At 49.1% G+C, this 26,482-nt stretch overlaps 1 protein-coding gene across 9 annotated transcripts in view; it reads right to left on the reverse strand.

The window, feature by feature from the left end:
• NTM (neurotrimin) overlaps nucleotides 1-26,482 on the reverse strand; it is a 932,003-nt gene that overhangs the window by 214,239 nt on the left and 691,282 nt on the right. Inside the window, exon 1 of one of the 9 annotated variants that reach the window (XM_060017641.1) lies at nucleotides 20,404-20,447. The exons of the other annotated variants lie outside the window; for them this stretch is intronic. Within the exon in view, the coding sequence (XP_059873624.1) occupies nucleotides 20,404-20,423 (20 nt within the window). The 5' untranslated portion in view covers nucleotides 20,424-20,447. Of the gene's footprint in view, nucleotides 1-20,403; nucleotides 20,448-26,482 lie in introns of those variants that run through there. 9 annotated transcript variants of the gene reach the window in all.

The raw sequence follows: 26,482 nt of genomic DNA on the forward strand, positions 1-26,482 counted from the left end.
CCGATGGGGCGGAAGTCAGTCCTGGCCTGCCCCCGATGTGCACTCAGATGCCTTCCCCAGCTCTGCATCCCGCCAGCATTTTGTCTCCTGTCTCCTCAGGAGCTGACAAGCCAATGAACCCAAGGAAGTGCATGGGAGCCCCTGCAAAGAGCAACGCTGCTCTGCAGGGTGACTGCTAAAAGTGATGGTGGGGGTCTGTGTTTACTGCCCAGGAACTACTTCCAGGTCAAACTAGCCTCCCTGACAACCCAAGAGATGATCTTCTTAACTACCTGGTGCTGAGTGCACCGTCTGCGCCTCAAGGATGCCACGCCCCGTCTCCTGCCCCACATCCCGTCTGGGACGGGGAGGGAGGTGCTGCATCCCGAGCTCACTGGATCCGGGCGAGGATGTGTGTCTGAGGCAGAGAACCCAGGGCACGCCTGAGCCGTTTGGACCCTCCCATCCTAACTCAAGCAAACACTTGTTTTGATCAGCGGGGTTCACAGATCTGCATTCGACACGGAGGGAAAATCTGTACTGGCTACACATGGGCTGGCTTTGAGATGAAGGGAATTCAGGTCGTGATGTTGAGTTAAGATAGCTTCCCTCTTTGTGATCTGCGGCTGAACACACTATTTAAATGCAAATCACAGAAGCATTTATTACAACTGTGGTTATGATTCCAAAGTTATCTAAAAAGCAAGTCACAGGTTGACTATCTTTACCACCTGCCCGGGTGAAGTCCCTCAGTGAGGCGGGCGCAGGCTGTGTGGCCACAGAACACGGCAAGGAGAGAGCCCAGCCGGCTCGTATCCTTAACTGGGTGGAGGCAACCATGCGATCTGCACAATGTATACGATAAAGAACAAGCTTTGAGGGATGGGCACAGCGATGAAGCAGCATAAACAACAACTAGGAGAGGGTAACGGGGAAGAGCAGCTTTCACGATCTCTCCCAGGATAACCTTTCCTTCTGTCCGAAAACATAATAGATGGTCCAGTTGGCGCAGCAGGAATTCCAGTGCCTTCCAGGGCTTTCCTGGAGGTAACAAGACCTCCTCTGGTTGTTTCACCAACTGTGACCAAGGAAGATTATCCCTGTAATCTTTACAAGAAGAAAACAGTGTTGCTACTGTTTCATTCAAAGCTGGCCTGAGCAGAAGCCCGGGGTGGTGGATGGCCAGCAGCCCCTTCCCCTGAACGGGAGACGGCTGTCCTGCAATATGTATTTGCATGGAAAGGACACACTTCCCAGGCCAGGGGATGTTTACTATGCCAACAAGGGTGTTCAGATCCAAGCCTTGCCTCTGGGGAGGTTAGGGTTAGGGAGCGAGGGCCTTCTCTGGTGGAAGGAGGCACCGTGGGCTGAGTTCCCTTTTGCCCACGTAGAGCTTAGCAGGACACATCAGGGGCAGGACAGAACTGACTCTCCCAGTGGGAGTCTGGTTCCCAGCTATTGACTCAGCCAGCCACGCCCCATACCAAGACTGAAACATCACTTTCTATCAATTTAGAGAAACTCAAGGGATTTTCTAAGAAGTCCCGTTATTTACTAAGTGAGTGGTTTCTGAAAATGTCTCTCTTTTTTTTTCCTTTCTTCTTTTGTATTTGCACCCTCTGATAGGTTAGCTGCACCCTTCTATGCAACTTGTCTTTCGAGATGTAGAACTAGGCTAAATGTTAAGAAGCACTGGTTTCTTCCATGCACCATTCGATGCCTTCTAGTGGACAGGACAATGGTGCAAGACCGCTTCCACTGTGGTCTGTTCCAGAGGCATCCATCTGCATCGGCCTGGACCCCACACACACACACCACAATGCAGCACGTGAAGAAGGCCGTGAGGGGGACAGGAGAAGGAAGGGAGAAGGAAGAACGGCTTGGACCTCGTTCCAGACAACTGGGGAAGGAAACGTGAGAGGACGGAGTGACCTTCTGTTGCCTGGAGAGCAGCTACTCGCAATCGGAGTCATTTCTAGCCTCACTTGAAAAAAGTAAAGTTTCCCTCTTCCTTTGCCAAAATGCCTATTTAGAATCAAACGGGTGTCCTTCTGCCTCAAGCATGGATCGCTGACAACCTTGCCAGCAAATGCAAACGTGCACTAAAGAATGTTTATTAATAATCATGATTATGGAGGCAGACTCCAATCCCAGTTGGTGTCGACCGGCTGGAAGAAACGTTTTCTATCTCACCTAGTGAAGAATTTGCATAAGGGAGTCATTCAGGGGAATAAACGCGAAGTTTAGGCTTATTTTTCTTCAGTTGACTTCGATGATTGAGGCATCTGCAATGCTTCAGAAGGCCAGGTTACTGAACTCTTAAAACAACGTACATTTTACACAGAGGAGAAGGCGGCACAGAGAGACTGCTGGCTTGCTTAGTGCTGCAGGGGACCAGAGGACTGCAGATGGAAACGACACATCAGTGCTCACGCTTGTGTTTAAATCTCTAGGCTGTATTAGAGCTGTGTTTAAGCTTATTAAAAGTAGCTCAGGGTTGGTGGAGGCATGGAGAGAGAGTAGGGGTTAGCAGATGTAAGCTATTATTAATATAAATATAGGATGGATAAACAACAAGGTCCTACTGTATAGCACTGGAAACTATATCTATTCAATATCCTGTGATAAACCATAATGAAAAAGAAGATTAAAAAAGAATGTATACATATGTATAACTGAATCACTTTGCTATACAGCAGAAATTAGCACAACATTGTAAATCAACTATACTTCAATAAAAAAAAAGTAGCTCAGAGTAATATGTTCCTTCTGTTCACTCACCCTGCTCTGAAGAATTTTAGGTTTGAAGTTTTTTTAACCCCGATGTTTTCCAACAAAAAGAGATGGAATGGACAAAGAAAATCAAGAGATCGAAAACTGTAGATAGATAGGTAGGTAGACAGACAGATAGGAAGATAATAGATGTGTGTGTGTCTGTGTGTGTGTGTGTGTATATATATATATATATATCTTACATACACATACATATGTGGGAACTTTTAGAGATTTCCTGCTATATCTTCTCTTGTTAACACAAAGTGAGGATTCAGCTTCCTGGTTTTCCTCTTCAGGAAGAGGACATGTGACTATAGCCTACATGATTACAGAAGTTCAAGAAACAACTCTATGTTTACTCATTTAATCTTGAAAATATATCCAGAAATAATCGTGTCTTTGCATGTAAAATCCAAATTTAAAAAATTCATATTTCCTTAAAGTACTTCTTGCCACAAAATTTCAACTAAGTGTGACTATGATTAAAAACATTTGCAGTGGAGCCATTTATCAAAGACGGAGAAGACACGAACCCCCGGGCCACCAGGTGACGTGAATCTACTCAGTGCCTGCTGTCCACACAGCCATACCTCAGCCCAGGCTGACAATTTAGCCCCCCAGAGAGCTAACTGTCCTTGGCACAGATAGAGCGAGTAGAAATTTTCAAGAGGATAGTATTTCCCAAGTTGGCCAGTGCTGGGAAGACCCAAATTATGGGGAGAAGAGTTCATGATTCATTTGCTCCATCGTTCATTGACTAAGTCACCGAATGTCTGTGGGGCACCGAGTTCCAGCCAGGCACAGCTGAGGCACTGGGTGTGCACACAAAAGACAGGGATTCTCCTCTCCTACTGGGTGGAGGAGAGACACTGAACAAGGTTGCTAGCTTGTTTCAGAGAGTGGTGAGTGCTCTAGACCTGCGGGGCAATGAACTAGGGAGAGATGGGGGCTGAGTGGCCGGGCGGGGGGGGTTAGGGGAGGCGCTCTGTCTGGCAAAAAACACTAGTTCTGTTTTAGACCCGTACACACAACGGCCTGTTGGAATCACCCCTTGGATGAAGAGTGAGCATTGTCATTACGGGTTCGTGCGGGACTGTCCATCACATCCTTTCTGCTCGTCTGGAGCTCAGTGGAGATGTGGATGCAAAGACGTAAACTGTGAAAAGAGATCAGGAGCTTATGTGAGCAGACAGGGCACCATGGAAGACACAGGGTTAGGTCCCTTAGTAAAGGCAACGTTCAAGATGGTGCGGGGGTCTGATCAGTATCTAGTGAAGGTGGACAAAGAAAACGAGGGGTGTGATATGTCCTGGAAACTGAGAAAACTAGGAACAATGAGAATGTACCAGAGATTGCTGTAGAGTAAGCTGTCTTTAATTCATGCTGAAAAAGTATAGATCTTTATTTGAACTACCATTCTGCATCTCACGCTGCAGAGGACAGGCAAGCCTGGAGGTGTTACAAATCATTGGGAAAAGTCAGAGTTGGGTCATGTGAACTTGACCCCAACTGGACATCAGAAGGAGGGCACCACGCAGGGATGGTGGGGGGCGGAGTCTACACTCACAAGGCCTGTGAATCCTTCCTTTACCAGGAGGTAGCACGTGTGAAAGTGGTTCTCTGTTTTAGCCACAGGGACCAACAACACAGTGCCTGGCAAATAAATCTTTGCTGAGTGAATAAGTGCATACATTTGGGAGTTTCGCCTGACTTTACGGATTTTTTCATAAAAGGTTTCTAGCACTCAGAAAGTCATGCGCAACGATGTGCACTCAAGTAACCCAGGCCCGCGTGCCGTAACCTGGCTGTAAATGTCTGGAGGAGCGCTCACGGTCACCATCGGAGAGGTGAGCGTCACCCTCGAGGACACCACGCCTTTCGGCTCCTCAGACAGAAGAGTGCGGCGCAGCCGAAAACGTCGGAGGCGCTAGGGACGCACTTGGGAAGGGACGCTGCCGCGGATGCCTGAGATTCACCCTCAGGATCCACTTGGCTCTGGACGTCCAACATTTTAAACAAACCCGGACGGAGGTGAGTCAGTTTCAACTCTCTGCAGACAGCGCAGAGGTGGGCTGTGGACACAGACAGATGGGACACCGGAGAGGGAGGAAGCCACGCAAATGCCAAGTGGCCGCGGCCGGGGCCAGCCTGGACGCCTGCTGGTGTGGACGCTTGTTTACTAATCTCCTGTTCTTGGCAGTGCCTCTGGCGTGGTCACACGGCTTCTCCCCGCTGAGCAGCTTAATTGCTGCCAGTGGACCGTTTGACCCTTTTTATCCAGATGGCTCAAACCTCCCCGGCACCAAGGATCCTGCCACTTGCCCGGTTGCCTCGTGACTTCTGAATGGGTCTCCTTTAGAAGAACTCCCCGATCACTATCCCATGGGCAAAGCTCAGCTGAAATACCCAACAAAAGGCAAAGGGAAAGGGGCAGGAAGAGGGGGGGGGGGGCCAGGGAACGCCCCCTCTCCCCTTTCACTTCAGGAAGAGGAATGCGGTTATTTATAACCCAACATTCAAAGTAATTAGCTCAAGGCTTTCAAGTGAAATGTAGGTCAAGCCATATTACGTGGGTGCCGGCAACTGTCTCTGTCGGGAAGCAGGGCTATCACTGACACTTGCTATCTCACTGACCCATCACAGACCAACACCCACGCGGCAGCCACGGAGCATGTGCTCCAGACCCCCTTGAATGGACTCACGTCCACATCCCTTCGTCCAGAAGGGCTGGGTTCACAGCAAGGACTTTGTAGTCAGTGGAGCCACTTACAAGGTCCTCAGTCCCTGCCCCCGCTCACAGCAGGCACAGGTGACACCTAGAACAGACCCTCTTCTCGGGTCTCGAGAACATTTTGGGGTTAAGGAGAAAAAGATGGGTAGGGTGGAGGTGGGCCCACCACCCTTCATGCTGGGTGGGCCAGTGTCACCCAGCACGAAGCGACCAGCTCAGCACTCGATGGCCAGCCCATCAAGGCTGTGATGACCAGAACCTGCAGTGCCAGCCAGCCAACCAGAGAACACCAGGCCCTCCTGGGGGCCTGGAGAGTCAACTCGTGATCATTAAGGGCAATTAGCCATGCGGCCCAGCTGCAGCAGGACCCTGTGCTTTACGTGACCCTGGGAACCTAGGATGAAAGCTTCTCTGCTGGGTTCCTTGCCTTTTTCTTTCTTCCTTTCTTATTTTTTTTTCTCTCTGCCTGCTCTTCTTTCTTAATCAGATCATCACCTGTCCTGGCTCTTCCCCACTTTCTGCTGACCCCCTCTCCCCTTGTTACTCCTTTCCCCTTTCCTTTGATTTCTCAAGTTCCTCTCCTAAGAGATGGGTTTTAATACCTGTCTCTCCTCTGCACTAATACAAATGGGTTCCTGGCCTAACAGGGCATATTAAATTAATAAGCAGACACATTTATTTATTCTGAACTTACAGCATCCCATTCCCTGGGAATGCTCCATGCTCCAAGTTGACCTACATCCTCACTAAACACTGCACAACTTCAGGACATCACGCTACATCTTAAGCTCTGCTCAGACCTCTGGTCCCAAATCAGGCTCCTTCTACTGTTAGAGGCTTGGGTGAATCCTTCAAGCTGGTTTTTTATATCTTTTATGATGTTATAAAGTGTTAATTATAGGCAAAAATAGATGAACAGGAAGGAAGGGAGGGAGGGAGGAAGAAAGGAGGGAAGGAGGGAGAGCGGGAAGGAGAGAGATTACCCCATATTGTTTTCACTAAGAAATGTCCACTATTAACATCTTGGTGCAATTCCTCACACGCATTCATAAACAATATACATACGTGTGTGTACATTATATGTGCGACATCCAATGGCAGTGTACTATGAATAAACTATCTTACGTTGAAAGGCGCCCTGGAGTAGGGCTCTGCCGGTGGAAGCCCATCCGAAGGACCCTGTTTGGCTTGGGAGGGGAGGGAATGGCATTCACTGAGCTCCTGCTGCATACCACGCTCTGTGTTGGGCTGCTGCACACAGGGTACCTTGTTTACCCCTCACACCAACCCAGAAAGGACTTTAGAGGAGAGGAAACAAAATCTCAGGAAAACTGTCTCGCCTAAATCCACAGACAGTTTGTGGTACAGTCAAAACATGGCCCAGGGGGCGAATTATAAGCACTGATAGTCCTTCTGGGCTAAAGGACATACACGCAGAAGCCACAGGAATCTTAGGTGGAGATAGCAGGTGCTCTCCTTTGTCTTTGCCACTGTCCTCAGCCATAGTGAAGTAAATTAGGAAGAAAGTAACAATACTCCGAACCTCATTTAATGGTTTTGCTTTAAAATAAATTAAGCGGACTGGCTGTAGGAACAGGAAAAGGGCATTTTCACGTGCCCACGGGCGTCACCCATCCCTAAGCTGGAGGCTGCATCACTAGGTCTGGGCTCTGCAGCCACAAAATGCCCACGACGAGAAACACCAACCCCGGAGCAAAGGGAGGACCGGCCACGCAGCTGAGAATCACACTCCTTGTGCAATTTCCTTGAAGCCACCTGGACCCTAAAGATGGTAGATTGGCCGGGGAGATGTGCCAGTCGGTGTCAGCCCGTCAAGTCTGTCTTACAGAAGCCAGACAGAGCAGAGCGGCTGAGCGGGAGGTGCCCGTGTGCCCGCGTGCATCTGGGGACCAGCTCCAGAAACATCTGTTGCTGGTGTCCACAGTCGGCACGAGGGGCTGCCATGCGGGCCGGCCCTGGCACTGTCTGCTGTTCTACGTGGCCACTGTGCATTGCAAACGCCCAGGCTCCCTGGGACCCCCCAGACAGTGTGGTCTTTGCCGTCCAACTTGGCTCTGTTGTGCTGACTTAGGAAGGAGCGTCGCAGTCAGTTTAAAGTATCAATGTGGGGCATGTGAAGTGTGCTCACACCTGTAACTGGTGGGGAGCCGCTGTGCCTGGGATCGGGGGAAGGCAGGCTCTGCACGGCGGGGGGGCTGGGGGTCTGTCTCCTAGACGGTGTGACGGAGGCCATGCCAGCCCATAAGGGCTCACCCGGGCACCTTGAGAAATGCCCAGTGTTTGCTCCCTTTAGGAAATGCCCTTCGGAAAACCGATGCTGATGGTGTAATGTTCGCTATGAGGTGGGGCAGAGGGAAATTCCATTCGGAAGACCGATGAGAAACATCCTTTTAATGTGCAGGTTGCTAAGCTCTCTCACACTGTGTAACCTAACCTGTCTGCAACCCCTGGATTCTTTATGGTCAGAGAAAGACACCTGGTTACTTCCCCACCTGCATGAGGGGTGGGAATACTGAGGACAAGCGAGACCCTCCCTGGCTCTCGTTCAGGGCTCAGCCCTGCAGTACAGCATGTTACAGACAACATGAACACATCCTGTTGGACACAAAGGATGCCCCTGCTCTTGCAGTCCACTGCTTCTCTTCCTGTTTCCAGGATAAAAACATAATCAAGGTGCCAGGTGTCTTGTCCCACATTACTGAGGATAGAAAGACGAAAAATACACACACCTGTCCCCAAGGGGTTTATCTTCTCCTAGGAGGCAGAAACACATGGAAAGAAACATGCGCGTATTCCTTGAAAATCTCAGAGGACAGAAGGCAGGCATTTATCGGGGGCTCTCGGGACTGAAAGAGTGGTTTTGGAAAGAGACGCCTTCTAAGCTAATTCCTCAGCGATGAGAAAGAGAGGCCAAAGGGACAAAGGTAGAAAGGTTATCACGGGTAAAAGTAAGAATGTGCGCAAAGACTGGGGCGTCAGACAGGTAGTGCGGAAGAGGGGATTCCGGGAATTCTTCCTAGAGGGGCAAGGACCTGGAGGGTCGGGCTGGGGCTGGGGGAAGGGAGGGACGAGGTTACAGAAGCTTCTGTGCTACAGCCAGGAGCTTGGACAAGAAATGCACAAGGGGCATAATAGAAATGTGTATTCTACATAAATCTACTTGAGGTTTGTGAAGAGGATTTAAGGTTGAGGCTGGGAGGCAGGAGGCAGGACGGTCAATCATCACAGTAGAGGAGAGCCAGTCAGGAATCAACTGTATCACTGGTGACAGAGACAGAGACAGAGAAGGAGAGAGAGAGAGAGAGAGAGAGACAGGGAGGGAGAGAGACACAGAGAGAGACGAGACAGAGGGAGGGCGGATGGAATGAAGTAATTAGGATATCACATTGGAAAACCTTGACGAGAAAGAAGGTGGTCCTGGGTTTCTAGTCTGTGTTATACGGCACAGACTACCTTCACAGACACACACACACACACACACACACAACTGAGTTATCAGTCTATCCAATCTCCTTTATTTAGCTTGGTGACATTAAAGAAGGGATATTCATCCACGAGGATCTGCTGACCACCAGCTCTGGGGCTTGTCTTCACATGGTCCCCACCCGCTGGGAGAGACCGTGTGTGTGGCTGCATCAGAGAAGCTGAAGGTCACTGGGACCCAGGACCAGGCCAGGAGCTCACGGAGGATGAGGCAGCGTGACATCAAAGGTGGATTACCAGTGAGGGAGGGCCAGCCACTGCTCAGCCTCTTTCAACACCCCGAGGCTTCTTGGTCTAAGTGAGCAGCCTCCCCGTGGCCGATTGCAACTGGCAAGATCAATATTCAAATAAAAGGTGGGGAGGGCAAGAGAGGAGGAAAACAGCAACTCGAGTCCACAGAGGTAGGGAAGATTGATCAACGGCCTCAGGAACAATCCATACTAATTATGGTGATAAAAAGCTGTCAGCCAATCCTCTGGGTATTAAATACAGTGGATTGGAGACAACAGGTCCGCTTTCATGTCCCCCACCACTTTCTTTATCGAAACCCTCAGATACAAATGAGCATTCAGTGCTAGACTGCATTATTGTTTCAACGGCTTTGAACCACAAATGCTTTGATAACCGGACTGAAAAGGCTGTCAAGTTTCCCTCTGTAGTTTCTATGCAGAATCTTCCTTCAGCATCTGATGGAATTTCATTTTGTGAAATCTGACAGTGATACTCTTCATTAAGTTACAGCTGATAGCCCACCTCACACACGGAAACACGGCTCAGCATCTGTGCACGTGTGCGAGGGGGCAGCAGCTGGTGGTGAGCATTCCGAGAAAAGAAAAGGCAGGGGCTCCCCCAGCGAGGAGAGGACAGAGCTATCCCAAGGCGGCAAGGTCGGTGACAGCTTGCTGGACAAAGTGGTGCTTCTGTGAATGCAGCCACTCAGGGGAAGTGTGTGCCCACCTGACGGGCCTGGAGGAAATGAGGCCAGGAGGGGAGAAGCAGTCAACTCTGAGAAAACAGGACCGAGTGCACATTTTACCCACGATGCCCATCAGTGTTCTAGGAAGGTACTACAGCAAGTCCCCTACATACGAACCTTCAAGTTGACAACTTTCAAAGATGCAGACGTGCGTTCCATCACCGTGAGGCGTGAGTGACACTGCAGCTCGCCCTCCGTCTCCTATTGCTGACGATCCTTCAGCTCTACCATCTCCCACCTCCTCTCCCTCCTCCAGTCAGTACCTCTTCTTGCCTGTTCACTCGATGCCAGCCCCAGTAACCCAGCTGTTGGACTGCTCTACTGTACTTGTCAAGGTACTATACTGCAAGATTAAAGATGTTCTCTTTATTTTTGTGTTTGTTTTTTTATGTATTGTTTGTGTGAAAAGTATTATAAACCTATTACAGTACAGTGCTATGTAGCCGATTGTGTTAGTTGGGTACCTAGGCTGACTTTGTTGGACTTACGAACAAATGGGACTTACGAAGGCACTCTTGGAATGGAACTCGTTCGTATGCAGGGGACTTACTGTAAGTTGTTTTGGTCCATAGATTGCTTCAAAGAGTCATCGAGAGGAATCAGATGGCTGCAGTGATCAACAAAGAGGCGTTCATTGGAAAACCCCTTTCAGAACATTAAAAGTATGCAAACCTAGGCACGGAAAGCAAGACATGTCCGTCATGGTGTCCCAAGTATTTTCTTTTTTAAAACTTGGCATCGTAGTCTCCACGAGACTGCCTGTTTTATTCACCATGTCAGTCCGACGGCTGAGAAGGAGCAGGTCCAGTGGAGGTGAGTCCAAACTGAACCAGGGCGCAGCGTGGGTGAAGGGGTTGTGAAAGGGACAGGACGGGGCAGCAATGGGGCGGGACAGGCCGGTGTGGGACCGCAGCCCTTGTGCCAAGGCCCAGTGGTTGTCACCAATACTTTGCACATGAGAAAGCACGTGTCTGCCCCAAGGGCACGTCACGGAAGTGCTCAGCCCGTGTTATACTGAAGGGAGCAGGCTGCCCGGGGACGGGGTCCAGCGATGCAGGCACAGAGCTACTGGGAAGAGTTTCAGCGCAAGGTCTGACGCTCACGATCTACCCAGGACAAGTGACTTCGCCCCGCTGGCTCTCAGCCCTTAACGTTAACATTTAGGGACTGAACTAGATCACTATTATTCAGTCTTCGTGTTGTGAATCAGTAGAGGGCCGTGAATCAATCGGATGATTTTTAACCAGCAATTTTTAAATGAATTCAATAGGACAGAACGGAAATTATCAGAGTATATTGAACATGGTAAGAATAAGTTATATGATATAAAATTTTTAAAGGCGCTGGATTAAAAGAGCTCTCAGACTGCTTCCCAGTGAAACAAAATATTACTCGGAATCTCAGCCGGCCGCCACCAATCAGCCCGTAGCTAGCGACCAGCTCAGGAGAGAGCGCCTACGCCCCGTTCCCTGGTCAGCAGAGCTCTTGACCCTTTATCTTTCATTTACAGTTTGATTTAATGATGTTGCTCCGTTTCGATAGCACTGAGTTAATTAAGACACGATCTCTGAGAGGCGGGCTGTTCCGGGGTGATGAGCGGCCGCTTCTGCAGGCGGTAAACAGCTGGGGTCCTGACCAGCTTCGGGGGATCTGCTGCATTTATAGAAGAAGACAAAACTATCATTCCCGACTAAACATAATCGAGTTCACACAAATACTGAGCACCTCCCTCGGACGTTGCTCTGGCTGTGAGCACAACAGTCCAGGTCGTAAGAGAGCAGGGCTGCCCTGTATGAGCTGCACAGTTGTTCACCGTGCAAAGGAGCCAGGCCAAGGGCCCCCAGGGGCTAGAACCCAGCTACGTTGCCTGGGTTGGGGCTCCACCTCCCGAGCTATTTCGCACAAAGATGCCGTAGGTTTACCAGGCCTTGCACGTGTGGGGCACGTTTTCTGCTTCTCAGAAGGTGCCCTCTGGGCTGCCGGCCAGCCTTGGCTGCAATGGAAATGGTGGACTGAAAATCCAAAGCAAAGCACCGGCGTTAGAGTCAGAAAGGGCCACCTTCCGGGAGCAGCCAGGGCGTGTGGTCTGCAGGCTCGGTCCCTGCCGTGCCAGCACCTGGGTGACAACTGCAGCCCACAAGGACATGTTCTAACCATCCAGTTCACAATGCACAGAGGTGGCCCCCTTGAAGGAAAAACACAGACACTGGAAGTTTCCGAACTGACGACTTAATAGAGATGGCTGTGATGCCCAGAATCTTTACACAAAAGAGTCTCTGTAGGACTCTTTACATTTTCCCGTATTTAAGACATTATTAGATTTATCATAAATGTCACAGTTTTGGAGGGAAGAAGCTAACTGCACAAAAGACCTCGTGTTCTTTCATGCACAATGATACATTGTTTTCCCTTTGATTTGTAAGAAGCCTGCGGTATGGCTTTCGCCTTGGGTAAATTACCCCTCTAACCACTGATGGTTTCACAGTGACTAAACTGAAATCAGTCAACACCTTATAATTAAAGAACATCCAAACCGTTTTAACTTTCTGAATCAGGGCACATTTCCTTCCGGTAGGCTCAGTGGATGTTAAGGATAACAAATATTATAACAAAATATTTGCCACAATCTCTATTTGCATTAATTGGGCAAAGGCAGAACTGTAGAGGGAACATGTTAGGTCCTCACCAAGTCTGTGCAGCTGGGTAAGAACTGACTCAACCACCGAATGGGCGTAATAAACCAGCTCCTTTTCCTGCAATGACCTGTCTGCTGTCTGCCCAGTAGGAGGAACTCAACCAACGTCAGCTCTGTCTCCCTCTTGCCCTTTTATGGGGGATGGTCCTCTGCAAGTCACCCAAGTGCAACACAACACTGTACTCTAAAGGCCACTGTGTTACCCATGGCCTCATTCTTCTCCCTGAGGTTTAGGAATCCCGTACTCCCTTCTCAGAGAATCTTTCCAGATGGGCCTGATCTGGGCGGCCCTGTAAGTGTGACTGGCTCACCACAATGCCTCAACCGCATGTCAGACAATAGGAGTTACAACTGAAGTATGAGAGAGAGTCAGAGTTACCATTTAGTCCTAGAAGAGACGAAGTCACCTCCCGAAGGGCCTAACTCAGGAGGGATCACGTGGCATCACTGATGACCTAGAAGCTCAAGCTGTTCTTACCCAGGGACACTGTGGTCACTGAGGCACAGGACAGGCGTTTCAGAGCAGCCTGGCCGACAGGGACCAAGTGGCCACGGGGTAACCAACTCAGGACGTTCTGACTCTAGGGCCGCTCAGGTCACTCTGCAAGGATCACGTTTCCAAACCGCATGTCCCTAGTAGGTGGGGTCCTACATTGCCGTTGTCCCAGCGGCAATGACGCAGCCAACATACACGCCACACTCACGTGCTCCCTCTGGAGGGCCAGGCCTTTCTGAACCTGCCGAAGGAAGAGGTCCATACGCCCCAAGCACCCCTCTGCAGCCCAAGTACTAAGGAATGCTGCTTATGGGCGTGGGAGCCTTGCAAGTCTACCTGGAGACAAAATCCAGACTAAGGGCTGGAATTTCACACAACCTGAAGCAAATTTACTTGGCGGGCTGGGGGGATGGCAACCTTAGTCAGAATCATATTAAGGGAAGCTACCATTTGTCTAGTGCCTGCTCTGTGCCCGACCCTCGGTCACACTCACACGCCCAAAGCCACAGGCCTCGGAAGAGGCAGGGCCCGATCTACAGGCCTAGAAAGTCTATTATTCCCTTCCCTTTATGTCGTTTGCTCCCCGATTCTGATGGTTAGTAGTGATATGGACATCCAGCTGTCAGAGAACTAAATCAGTGATTGACATCGGATAAGCCAGCACACGCCAGCCCAGCTGGAAGCACCAGAGAATATCGTCTGAAACCTTAAGTCTGCACCCCACAGCCTCCCATCCCCCTCCCGATGCCCCCCTCCTTGCAAACCCACCATGATGGAACTCCCTGACACCCTCTCATTCTCATGGTTAGCTGGGCTTTCCAAAAACTGCGTGATGATTTATGGCCGGGGGAACGTCCATTCCCCTCCGGGCAGCCCCAGAACAAGGCAGGCAGGGAGATGCAAAGGGAGGAGACAGACATTGGTGTTTCTGCCGGCCGAGCAGGGCCCGACTGTTCTTTGACGGGTCAGTAATTAATTGCTCCAGAGTGCTGGAGAGGAGGCTTCAGAATCGTGCCTTGTAAACAGACCCTGGAGGGGGGGGAGTCACATCGCATGTAAGGTCATTAAGAGAATATTAGAAGTAATACTCCACTGACTCCCTCATTAACCACTAAGTGAGTCGTTCAGTCTTGGGGTTCTATTTCTATTCCCCTTCCTAAATGCAACTTTAATGATTTAAAATCCCTTCAACCCAATTACAGCCCTGTATTCTGATTAGGAACTCTGGCCTATTGTGAGTGAGAACCATTATCCAGCTACCTGTAGCAAAATTAGCACCCAGAGAGGGTGCATTAGGAAATAAATCTTTCCTTGACATTTCAAGACCGAGTCCTGGCCAATTACAACACACTCTGTTACTCTGGTAATGTGTAACTGAGTTGCACCTTTGCCATCCAAGGCCACCGGTAAAAAAGAAAAGAAAAAAAAAATCATTCAGAGGAAAAAAAATAACCTTAAAGATACGGGTGCAAAGAACTGGCTACGGTGTTGAAAGAGGAGGAGAAGTGGGCCGGGAGACGGGCCCTGTCACACAGGCTTGCCTGCACTCAGTCCAAGAGGCGCTGTGGGGAGTTAAAGGGGCTGATGGGGCAATGCGGCTCCAGTTAGGAAATGACTCCTACTTCCCCGCACGGTAGAGTGAGGCGCTCTCCTACTTGGGGGAGGAGGAAGGGCTGCAACTAGCAAACTCAAAAGTGCCTTCGGCTCAGGCAAGGTCCGCCGACTGAGAAAAATGCACAATCTAAAAGTCGAGAGTTATGTTTTATTCAGTGCACTTTCTGAGGACCTCAAACCCGGCACAAAGCATCTCAGATGACGCTGAGAAAACTGTTCCGAAGAGGTGAGGGGAAGGGGGGCAGGATATATAGGGGTTTTTGCAACAAAAGACCAGGAAGTCAGACCATCAAAAGATGACTGTTAATAAAAGAAAATCAGACATCTCAAGTTAAGGAATTTAGAGTTTTTCTTTATATGGGAAGATGCAAGAGTCTGGGCTCACTGAAATCACTCCTTTGATGTGCACCTCAGCTATCTGGGGCCAGCGTCCTGTGATTTCTCATCCTGAGTTCCCTCAGGGCTCACTGTCCGGGCAGCTGTAATGTGATGGCTTGATGGCTTCAACATCCTTTGTTTACTGATACGGCGGCAATATTTTTGTTCTCAAGTCCAAGGTGGGTGTTCCTGGTCACTGGGGCCAGGGTCAGGGAGCCTCTGCTCTGAGCAGTCTAGGGGCTCGGGAGGCTCAGTTCCTTGTGCTTTCAGCATCTTTCTTCCAAGACTGCCCTGCGAGTAGATAAACAGCTGGTGGGGAGTCTGAACGTGGCACAGGTAACCTCGTGAGTGAGGAGTAGACACCAGGCCACAACCAGTGCAGGGACTGCTGGAAAAGAAGCCCTGAGCTCTTCAGACACAGGGCACAGGGCTGAAGAGGGAGGCCAGCTGCAGTGGCCAGGTAGCTCTCTGACACAGAGGCCCCCTCTGGTTCTTGTCTTTGTCTTCCGCACTCAAATGCCCAGAAGAATGAATCCCTCTCCGTGCAGGGATTTCAGGTCTGTTTCTACGCCTTTCATGGTTGAGAAACCACCTAGATCCTACGGTCTCCTGATCATTAAGGCCACAAACAATACTGAAGGGGTCGCCCAGCTAGACCCGCCGGATCCACAGGAAAGACAGTGGGTGGAGGTGCTGCTTTGGAAAGGTTTTTGTGACCCTCTTTCGGTGCCTCAAGATGTTAGCGATCTGCTCGACCATCTAACGAGGGGCCCTGGGCTGGCTTCTCTTCCAACCCCAAATCAGGTAAAGAATTAGAAAGGCAGAGAGAGCAGCCGATGGATGAAGGGCCCCAGGGCTGGGGCTGCCAGGCAGTTGCATTCCCGTGTCCCACTGAAACCCAACGGGAGGCACCCAGAGAGACCCCCCCTGATGGAAAGGAGAGGGGACGGGATGCCGAGTCATGACTCCGTCTCTGAGTTATGTCTTCTTCTCCGACACTTCTCTGGCTCTCGTTCTGAATGTCTCCATCTCTGCCCCCCCCACCCCCGCTATTAATCAGAAGGAGATGTCATTACGATGCTCCCTAATTGCTGAAAGGTGATAGTTGTCTGCTGGTTCAGCCCGATTGTAACAAATGCTGTAAATAAACACCACAATTTCCCCTGACCCAGCAGTGTTCTGGGGAACAAAGTGAGGGCAGGGCACACAGACAGACAGACAGACACACACACACAGACAGACACACACACACACACACTTAGTCTTCTCAAGCATATGGGGGCTGTCTCATCACTCTAACCTCCCTGACTTTTTTGTTCTCTCACTCTAGTTGTTTCCATGGGAACCACAAAAATAATAATAATCATCACAATAAAAGAGGAGGAAAAGCCTGCTGTGCTTCTGCTGAAAGGGACCTCTATTTACCAACACCTGGAGTCCAGTGTGTCCTCAGGGGATGCTGAATGCGAGCCAAATAATTCAGCCCTTCCTCACCCCCCACTGCACGGCCCTCCAGGCTGCTTTCCAGGCCCCCCCAAAGAGAAGGGCTAAGATCCTGAAGGGTTGAGGCTCTCACCGGGAGAAACGACGTAGAGACACCAGAGCAGCAGGGGTGAGAAGGCCTGGCCCCGCGGAGACTGGCTAGGGCCCCTGGGGGAAACCAGGAGGTCTGTCAGAGGAAGGCTCCCTGGGGCCACGGAGAGCCCGGGGTGCTCAGAAGAGCGCGGAATGTGGAACCAGAGACGGGGCTTTCCAGCTTACTCTTCCCTCTTTCTGCCCAGCCAGCCAGCAACCAACAAATATTACTTAGTGACCCCCATCGTCCATGAGCAGGGCTGATCGCTGGCACGGTATAGCTGTGGGATGCTCCCTGTCACAGCCCCCACGGAGCACATGGTCCCACGGTGACACGCACAGCAGTGAACATGCAACGTACAGCGCAGCCAGCACCCACCATGGTGGCTGGTACAACAGAGCCATTCGACACAGGTGTGTTGACTGACAGAAGCTTCTGCGATGGGCGAAGTTCAGGGTATAATGCAACTCCTAAAAAGAGAGAAGAGCGTGTGCACGCGTGCGTGTGCGCGTGTGCGTGTGCGCGCGTGCGTTAAAGGTCTCTGGAGTAGCTGATGACTAAGGTGCAGCATGAAGGTAAGCAGGAAGCAGCCGGGTCAAGTGTGTTTGGAGGAGGGAAGGAGGGAGCCCGACCCCATACCTGCTGCACGGCTGGGCAGACAGATGGAGGCATACATCCGTAAGCCAGATCTCTGTTCCAAGTCGTGCGTCCTTTCTGGTGCACCGTGCTCTCGGTAAGGGCAACACATGGACTCAGCGAGCAGTGTGACTATGACAGACCTTCTGACTGGTGTCCAGGCAGAAAGATCAGCATCACAAAGGCTAGAGGCAGGAGAGGGCCTGGGAGGAAGCTGCCAGAAGAGAATGTGGGCTGTGGGGAGTGTGTTGGGGGCATGAGGTGGTAAAGACACGGGGGTGGAGGTGAGAGGTAAGAGGACGTCAGATGGTGAAAGGACGAGGGCCCCTGAAGCCCCGTTACGGGGGTGGGACTTCATCCTGAATACAAGGAGAAAACCAACGAAAAGTTCTAAACAGTGAGAAGACAGAATCGGTATTCCATTCCAAAGGTCCTCTCTGGCTGCAGCATGGAGAATGAATCAGATGAGATCCAGCCTAAGGTGGGAAGATCAGTCAGGGGTGGCGGTCCCAATGAGAGGTCAAGGCCGCTTGAACAAGGCAAGCGGTGGTGGGAAAGGAGAGCGTCAGGGCTGAGGGACACTTGGGAAAAAGAGACAGAGGAGCTGGGACGATACCAAGGCTTCTGACTCGGTCCTCGGGGTGAGAGATCGCTGTACGAGAAGCAAGTTTGGGAGAAAGCTTATGGAATGAGTTTCAACCTGCTGAGTGTGAGGTGTCTGTGGCCTCTACCTAGACAAGGACAGGGATGGAGGGTCCGGGGAGAGACCAGGCTGGAGCTACTGACCAGCGAGTCATCAGCATGCAGATGGCACTGGAGCCCAGGCTCAACAGTGAGCCCCAGGGGGACACCAACACGTCCACGACTGTCACGGAAAGTTGAGCCACCAAGATCCCAGCTTCAGTGACGTGGTGGCAGCCAAGGCCAGGCACAGTGAGGACCAAGTGTGAGCTGGAGGACAGACATCAGAGCAAACAAAGCCAGGGAAGAGACAAAATGCAAGCTGGACGTGGAATCAAGAAAAGGGCTTTATTGATATTTTTAAATATGAAATAGATTTGATCACCTTCAACTGCTGAAGAGTAACAATAGAAAGTAAGATATTAAAGGCATCAGAAAGAGAGGATAGAAGATAAAACAAGGTAGCCAGGAAGACGGGGGTCAATGAGGCCCCAGCATCCCTGGAAGACAGAGCTTTGGCTGGGAGGGGAGCAGCCTTTTCTTTTAAGAGGACAAAAGATGCAAAGGAAGGAAGACTCACAGCTCCAGTGACAAGAGGTTAAGAAAGTTCTTATGTGATGGCATATGTGTATTTTTTTCCTCCGTTCATTAATGTATTCAGTCATCCATTTTCAACAAACATTTATTAGGCACCTACTAGAAAGTGTACTTGCTGAGGATACAACTCACCTCTTTTGACCTCTTGAAACAGAGGTAACGGTAAATTTAAACAAGTAATAAAAACATGTGGTGTTATAATCAGGAGGATCAGGAAACTAGGAAAAGACAGGTATCGGGAAGAACCTCTGAGAAAAATGATGTTTAAGCAAAAAGAAATTTGCCAAAGGAAGAAAGGCCAAGTTCGAGGCAAGGTAATCCTCTGGGAATAAGAGAGAAAAGTAGGATTAGGAGGGTTAAGTATTATGGAGAAGACTGGAAACGGCCATTGTACAGATGGGAGAGGTGACAAAACAGGAAGTTCGGAATTGCCAGGGTTTTTTGTTGTTGCTTGTTTGCTTGTGGGTCTAGGTAAGATCAGAGATTGTGTCTTTACGGAGACACCACTGTAAATAACTTTATGATTTTCTCCAACAGCACCCAGGGTGAACCCTGATGACGTAATTCTTTTTCTGGAATTGAGTTTGGCCAGGAGAGTCTGAGCCAGGGACCGTGGGATAAGGACGCTGAGAATATCGGCGATTGTAGATGAGGCCACAGACCGTCCCATCTCTGCTGGATGCGGAAGGGAGTGAAGAAAGGATGAGACTGCGTCAGGAAAGTAGAGCTGTCAAAGCACCCTCAGTTTCAGTGCTGTCGAGGAGGAGAAGGAACTAGATGAGCGGGCTGGGGAAGGGCAGGAGGCGTGGTCAGGGCACAGGGCATCTGACCCCGTGGTAGAGCCGGAGAATTGTGCATGACAATGAAGTTCAGCGGAGAAGCGTGCATGGAAAGCTAACACGGAAGGGATGTGAAGTTCACTTGAGACGAGAAGGTAAAAATACTGAATGGTCAGTGTCTGCTGAGTCATCACCAAACAGGGCCCGATGCAGGCCTGAGCAGAGGGAAGACTGCAACCCTTGGGGGAACCTTTCTCTCTGCCTCAGCTTCTTTTTTTTTTCTTTCACACATTTTATTTATTTTTTATTTAATTTTTTATTTCATATTGGAGTAGAGTTGATTTACAATGTTGTGTTAGTTTCAGGTGTACAGCAAGGTGATTCAGTTATACAAGATTCATGCACTCCTATGTTCACAGCAGCACTATTCACAATTGCCAAGACATGGAAACAACCTAAATGTCCACTGACAGATGAATGGATAGAGAAGATGTGGTACATATATACAATGGAATATTACTCAGCCATAAAAAGGAATGAAATAATGCCATTTGCAGCAACATGGATGGACTTAGAGATTATCATACTAAGTGAAGTGAGACAGAGACAAATATCATATGATATCGCTTATAAGCGGAATCTAAAATAATGATACAAATGAACTTATTTACGAAACAGAAACAGACTCACGGTCTTCAAAAAGGAATTGATATACACATATGCCCTGGCTTCTTATAACCACGATACTCTTTATTTCCCAGAAAAGTTGTGAAGGACAAAGGAGCCCTCACATGAGAAAGTTATTTGCAAGCAGTTGACCGCTGTGCAGATTCGATGATTTTATGACATACAGAAGATTGTTTAAATGCTGTTCTTATCCTGGAGTCAGAATGCCTGGTTCACAGCCTCATTTCATTATTTATTCATTCTCTGCCCTCAGGCTCTCAGTACCTCGTTCTGTCTGTGAATGGGGATGATAACGTTACCTGCCCTCAGAGGTCGTCATGAGGATTAGATGAAACGATGCACATATACACATGGCTCTTGGGAGAGTGTTCGGCACACGGCAAGGGCTCTAGAAATTATAAACAATATAGGTGACTTTCACCTTCTGTGGGCCAGCCATTGGGATATTTCACCCACTATTTGGATGGTTTTTCCAGATGTTATTTCAGACAAGTGTTAGTAGATGTAAATAGCTACTCTGGCTTTGAAAAGAGATACTGTCCATCCTATTGGGAAAAAGGGATACTGTCCATCTTGTTGGGCAGTGAAAGAAGGTCTTACTAGAAAGATGCTAGTGTCCCATCACCATTGGCAACAGTGGTCCTGCAGCTTTTAGTTACTGGAAAATTAAGGGAGGACTGAATACCGCTGGCTTTTATCTTCTGTGATGTGTTGAGGTGCTTGTATGTCTGTGTGCCTGGTTTCCTCAATGATGCATCCTCATTCCCAGATCTCACCGTTCCTCATACCACTCTTAATCCTACGCAGCTCGAAAGCCCAGATGCTGTACTGCCTTCTGGCCTATAGGGTATTCTTTCTCTAGAGCCTGTACCAAATTCCTGAGCACCCACTTGCATAACCTCTTACAACCTTGTACTCCTTCTTGCACTGAACTTGTGTCCCTTCCCAACATTAAACAGCCACCGGGACTGGGCACGGGATGGGGTCCTCGCCTTCCAGTCGCGTGTTGTTTTCTAGGTCCGGCAACGGGGTTGCACGGATGTTAGTACGGCAGATGCTGCTGCTGGATAAATTCTCTTCATTACCGCTTGTCTTAAGCTCCCCAACTATTAGATCTCTATGCAACCTCTCAGAAACAGCATATACAACAGGCACATTTCACAGTTTTCTGGGATTACAATCCAGACCAAGGCCTGTTAGCAAGAGAAGACATTTCCATGGAGATGCATCTGAAAAGCTCTCAGGTTAAGTTAAGAACCTGCAGGGGCTTCCCAGCTCACAGGCAGAATAGGTCAGTGAAGCTTAAAGGGCTTACCAGCGCCCATGAGAATACAGAGAGGAAGTGCAGCTAAAAGGTAAGCGGACAGATGGCTGGCCTCCTCGGCAGGACTTCTGGTTAGCTCCTGGCCCTAGCCAATGTTGTACCACGCCCAGCGGCGGGCACGGCCCTCCCCAGAAGTCGCCTGTTGGCCCGAACGAGGAGAGTGGCCTTTGTCAAGCAAAGCCGCCTCCCCTTGGAGGCTGGAGAGTTCATGCTCATGTTCAAACCCAGTGATGATATTTTGGCGTGGCATTTTAGTACCAAGACAAGGTAGATGAGCCCAGTCTGTTCTCTGAAAAGCAGTCCACTTGAGCGGCCACGTGGGCACAGCTGGCGGACGCCCGCTGCAGTGGCTGCACGCTTAGTCACCTGACAAAATTAAAGATGTCCTACACAGGCTGAGCTCACTCTCAGTCGCCTACCCAACGGGAGGGCCAAGGGCAACTGATTTTCCAGCACTCTTTCATGTAAAACTCACCGAGCTTCAAAATGACTCCAGAATGAGGCTTTGAAGGCTTGGGATCTGAGGTCTAGGAATCAGTTAATGTATGAAGAGGAATTCATGAAACCCTTCCTGTTTGATCACAGCCCCTCCTAACATCCAAATACTCAGCACAACGTGCATTTTCCCCATTAAACCCCTATTCGTTTTTACGAATTCAGCAGGGCCTATAAGAAAGCACCACATTTTGAAACAAAAGATCAACTGCAGAAGTACAGGAGATGGAGCGTTGCCTTACACAATCCATGAAAAGAAAAACACCTTATATTATTGGCATTAACTCTAAATCAACAAAAAGGCGTTATGTGAATTAGGCAAGCTAAAGGATGCTCGGACTGTATTAACTGGAGCATAAAACACAAACCCAAAGCAAGCAGGCTTCCTTTGTGCTTCACCCTGGCCAGACCTCAGCTAACACACTGAGCGTTCTAGTGCATCAGGACAGTGCAGCCCGGGGTAGACAGAGGTCAGGAAACGGGTCCCTTCCAAAGACTGCAGATCAAATATGGCTCATGCACCCTGGAAAAGAGAAGTTCGGGGGCACAACTGCTCAGTAAGCGTGAGAAGGCCTGCCACGTAGAAGAGGAATTAGCTGACATCTACTTTAGAACGAACGGGTATATTTTGTAAGATAGGAGATTTTGACACAGAAGAAGAAATGAAAACAAAAAAAGGACAACTTTCTAACAACAGTAGCTGACAATGGAAACAGCGGCTGCCCCGTGAGATAGTGGAGCACGACAGCATCCTCAGCAGCATCAACACACCAACGATGACAGGACCAAGAGCGATGGAAGCACAATCTGGGGAGCATTCAAGAATTTTCCTAACATACTAGAGTTTATCATGTTGACACTGGCATCCAACGCCAGGTCAGCTGATTCTATATCCTAAGCTCACACCCACTACATGTTATGACCTCCGTGCCTCCCTCACAGTGTCTGCGGAGGATTAAAGGAGAAGACGCCCATCCAGCACTAGAGGGGCAGCTGGCAGTTGAGTCGGTGTTCCTGAGTATCAACTCTTTTTGTTACTGGTATCGTGATTTTCATTTCTGTGTGTCACGGATGCCACTGGGTGGGATGGACCAGGTAGCTTCTTAGGCCTAATTCTAAGGCCCCCTGGTTCCCTAACACACGTGCACGCCCTCTGCAGCGCCTCTCTGCTCTGGGCTCTCACCAAGCCCTTCTCCCCGTGCCGAGTGCACCCAGGATGCTGGTGGTCCTACTATCATGCAAGGGCCGAGTGTGTGTCTCTGCAGGGTCGGCTCGGATACCCTTGAGGTTCTGCACTTAATCCTAAAGTTGGACTTCTCTTTACTCAAATCCCATTCAGAATTGGCACAATTCCATTTGCTGATTCAAAAAGGGGAAAGAGGTTTTGAAAAGGCTTATAACAAAGGCTCATAAGCCTAACAGATCAAACAGCTCTTAAGGAACAACATTTTGATGAGTTAAGTGTAAAAGAACCAGAAACATATGGATTAAATTCCCCTTGAAATTTGAATGCATTTAAAAATTAAAGGGAAAAAGCACTTGGGCAGAATGCACTGGGGCCCTTTGCTGAATCTGAAACATTTAGAAAAACAGCTCGAAAATCTTGCCCAGATGAGGCAGCTCCCCATTTCTATCTGGCTTACTTTAAGTGCTGGGGTTTTTTTCCTCCTCTCTTAGGAGACTATTTCAGATCCCCAGTTTCCCTCCTTTCCTTCTCCCTTGACGGCTAATTGCTAATTAGCGAGATATTTGTGCGCTGGAAGAATCACTTCATCTCTGAAATGGCCAGAGCCTGCCCGCTGCTGGGATCATGCGGTGGCACTTGCCCAAGGCCCCCAGTGCTGAATGCATGGCAGCAGGGCACCCAGAGCCGCTCGGGGGAGGCTGCGCTCTGCTCCCTACACGTGCCATTGATCTGCTCAGGGCTAAAGACCTGCACCCGTGGGTGCCAGCCCCCAGTCTCTTGAGCCAGCCTCACTACACCATGCAGTGATCATTTGAGATTCTCGGGAAATGAAGGCTACATAGGCAGGGCTGCACGCAGAGACTAAACTCGATTACCAGGGAGACAAAATACTGTTAGACCTGATGCGTCTATCTGGCCTGCCCGGGTGGTCCAGTGCAGCGGGCTGCAAAGTACACACATCATTCAACGCAGCTGGGGATCCACTCACACGGGGGAGAAAAGTTCTTCCGTTTGGACTTACTTTTTAGTGCATCCTTTTTGCATTTCTTTTTTGTAAACGTTTGATAATTTGCTCAATATGTATTAGTATAATGGTACAGAGATTTGACTTGTTAATAAATAGGCATAGGGAGTTCCCCGGTGGTCCAGTGGGTAAGACTCCGCTCTCCCAGTGCAGGGGGCCCGGGTTCGTGCCCCGGTTGGGGAACTAAGATCTTCCATGCATGCTGCAACTAAGAGTTTGCACGCTGCAATTAAAGATCCCCCATGCAGCAACTAAGACCCGGGGCAGCCTAAACAAACAAATAAATTTATAAAGAAAGAAAGAAATATGCATATATTATGGATGATACACACATATATGTTATGTATGCACCCACGTATATAATGGGGGAATACGTATTTTTTAAAAATATTTGTTTTATTTTGTATGGCTTGTTTTTCTCTTGGAGGATGTAAGCAATCAAACAATTCAAAGCTCACTGTCTGGGAAACCAAGTGTCGGCCTTGGGTCAGACTGACCTGGGCTTGAATTCTGCTTCTGCCACTCCCCGGCCCGATGACCTTGAGGAAGATGCTTCGATTCTCTGAGTCTCCATCTCCTCCTTCGGAAAATGAACATTTTACTGTCTTCAAAGTTTGTGGCAGTTTACTGTGGGGCTTAGGATAAAGTTGAATCCAATGGACCTGACAGAGTCCCTGGCTCATAAGGGCTCAGCAAAGGTTAGCTACGATTGTGTTTTCTTCTCGCTGTTTCCATTTTGTAGTTATGCATTTTCTAAGAACTCTGAACTTTCCTTGAAATCATACTTCGGTAAGCGGAGAGTACGTATTTCAGATGGTCATTCTGAGTCAGAGAGGACTGAGCCAGAAAAAGCTTAATTATCTGTTTTTCACTCATCACATTTGTCAATGGATGTTTATGGAGCTTCTGACAGGCAAGAACAATTCCTAAGTTTGCTCACCCTCTTTCTCTGAGGGTCTAGACCAACTCTCCCTGTGCTTTTTCAAGTGTTAACGAATCCATAGGGTTGGTTGCTAACAATGACAGATATTCCGGTAAGGGTAATGTGTGGATACTAAACACTGGCTTCTCACGTCAGCTGAACAGGAAGATAGCAGCTGCAACTTGCCCATGGACCTAGAGAAGTTCTCTCTTAAGTGGATACAAAAGGCAAAGAACTGCAGTCCACCCTGTCTCTTCGTTGCTGCATTCTGTTACGTTTGTCATGAAGAGTTTCTTCACTTACAAGCAAAGGTGAGGGATGATAAGGATACGGGTGATAAAACGACATCAAAAACAATATTGACAATAAGGTGTAGTGAACACGTAATGGGGCTTTACTGCTGCACAAAAGACCCTTCATAAATCTTATTCATTCTTCAATGTGACCCAATAGGTATCACTATTAATTGACAAATAAGGAAAGTGAGGCTGAAGGGAATCATGCGAAATTCATTAGAAAATGATGGTCTGGGTCTCAAACACATGGGTTCATAATCAAACCCCCCCCAAAACGTAAGTTATTCTTCATCAGATCACCTCTTTTCTACATAGAACTGAAATTATTTTGTTAACTTATTTGCTTTTTTGTTTCCCTATTCTCCATGAGAACATTGACTCCGGAAGAGCAGGAAAGTTGACCAGCTCGCCACCATGGACTTGAGCCATGCCTTCCACATGGTTGGCCCTCAACAAGTCACAGTGGTGAATATGGTTTCTTTCTCCAACCTTGGACCACAATGGGGTCAGCAGATACAGCATGTGGTCCAAATCCCACGCACCCACGATGTAAGCACACGAAGTCGAACTGGAATCCAGCCACGCCCACGTGATTGCACCTCCTCCAACGGCGGAGCTGAGGAGGCGCATCAGAGACAGGACAGTCTACAAAGCCTAACGTATTTACTATTTGGTCCTCTGCGGAAAAGTGTGTTGACCTTTGGTTCACAAGAACCGAGTCGAGATTATGGATGAAGAAAAGGCATATTTAGCAAGCAGGACCATGGATGAAAGCAGGTGACAGCTGCAGGACAACTGTTTCAACACACACTCATTAGGTCAGATTAATGCAACTACTTAGCATGGAATGTATGGGGTGATCGATACTATTGTGTCCGTTCTTTAAAAAAATAAATGATGAGAGTATGCCACTGATTACATACCCACCAATGCCATCAACATTTACCTCAGCACAGATAAATGCCAGCAAGATAAAGGTTACCGACTGCATTAGAAGAATTAGATCTTCACCCAATTCTCAACCATTCTGAGACAGATTAATAAGACCTTCACTGGACTTTCTCCTCTCTCCTGAGTTCTGCCTTTTGGCTGTTCGGCCTTTCCTTCAAACGTCCACTGGGAGGGTGGGCT

This window comes from Delphinus delphis, chromosome 8 (genome assembly GCF_949987515.2).
Source record: "Delphinus delphis chromosome 8, mDelDel1.2, whole genome shotgun sequence".
Lineage (NCBI taxonomy): Eukaryota > Metazoa > Chordata > Mammalia > Artiodactyla > Delphinidae > Delphinus > Delphinus delphis.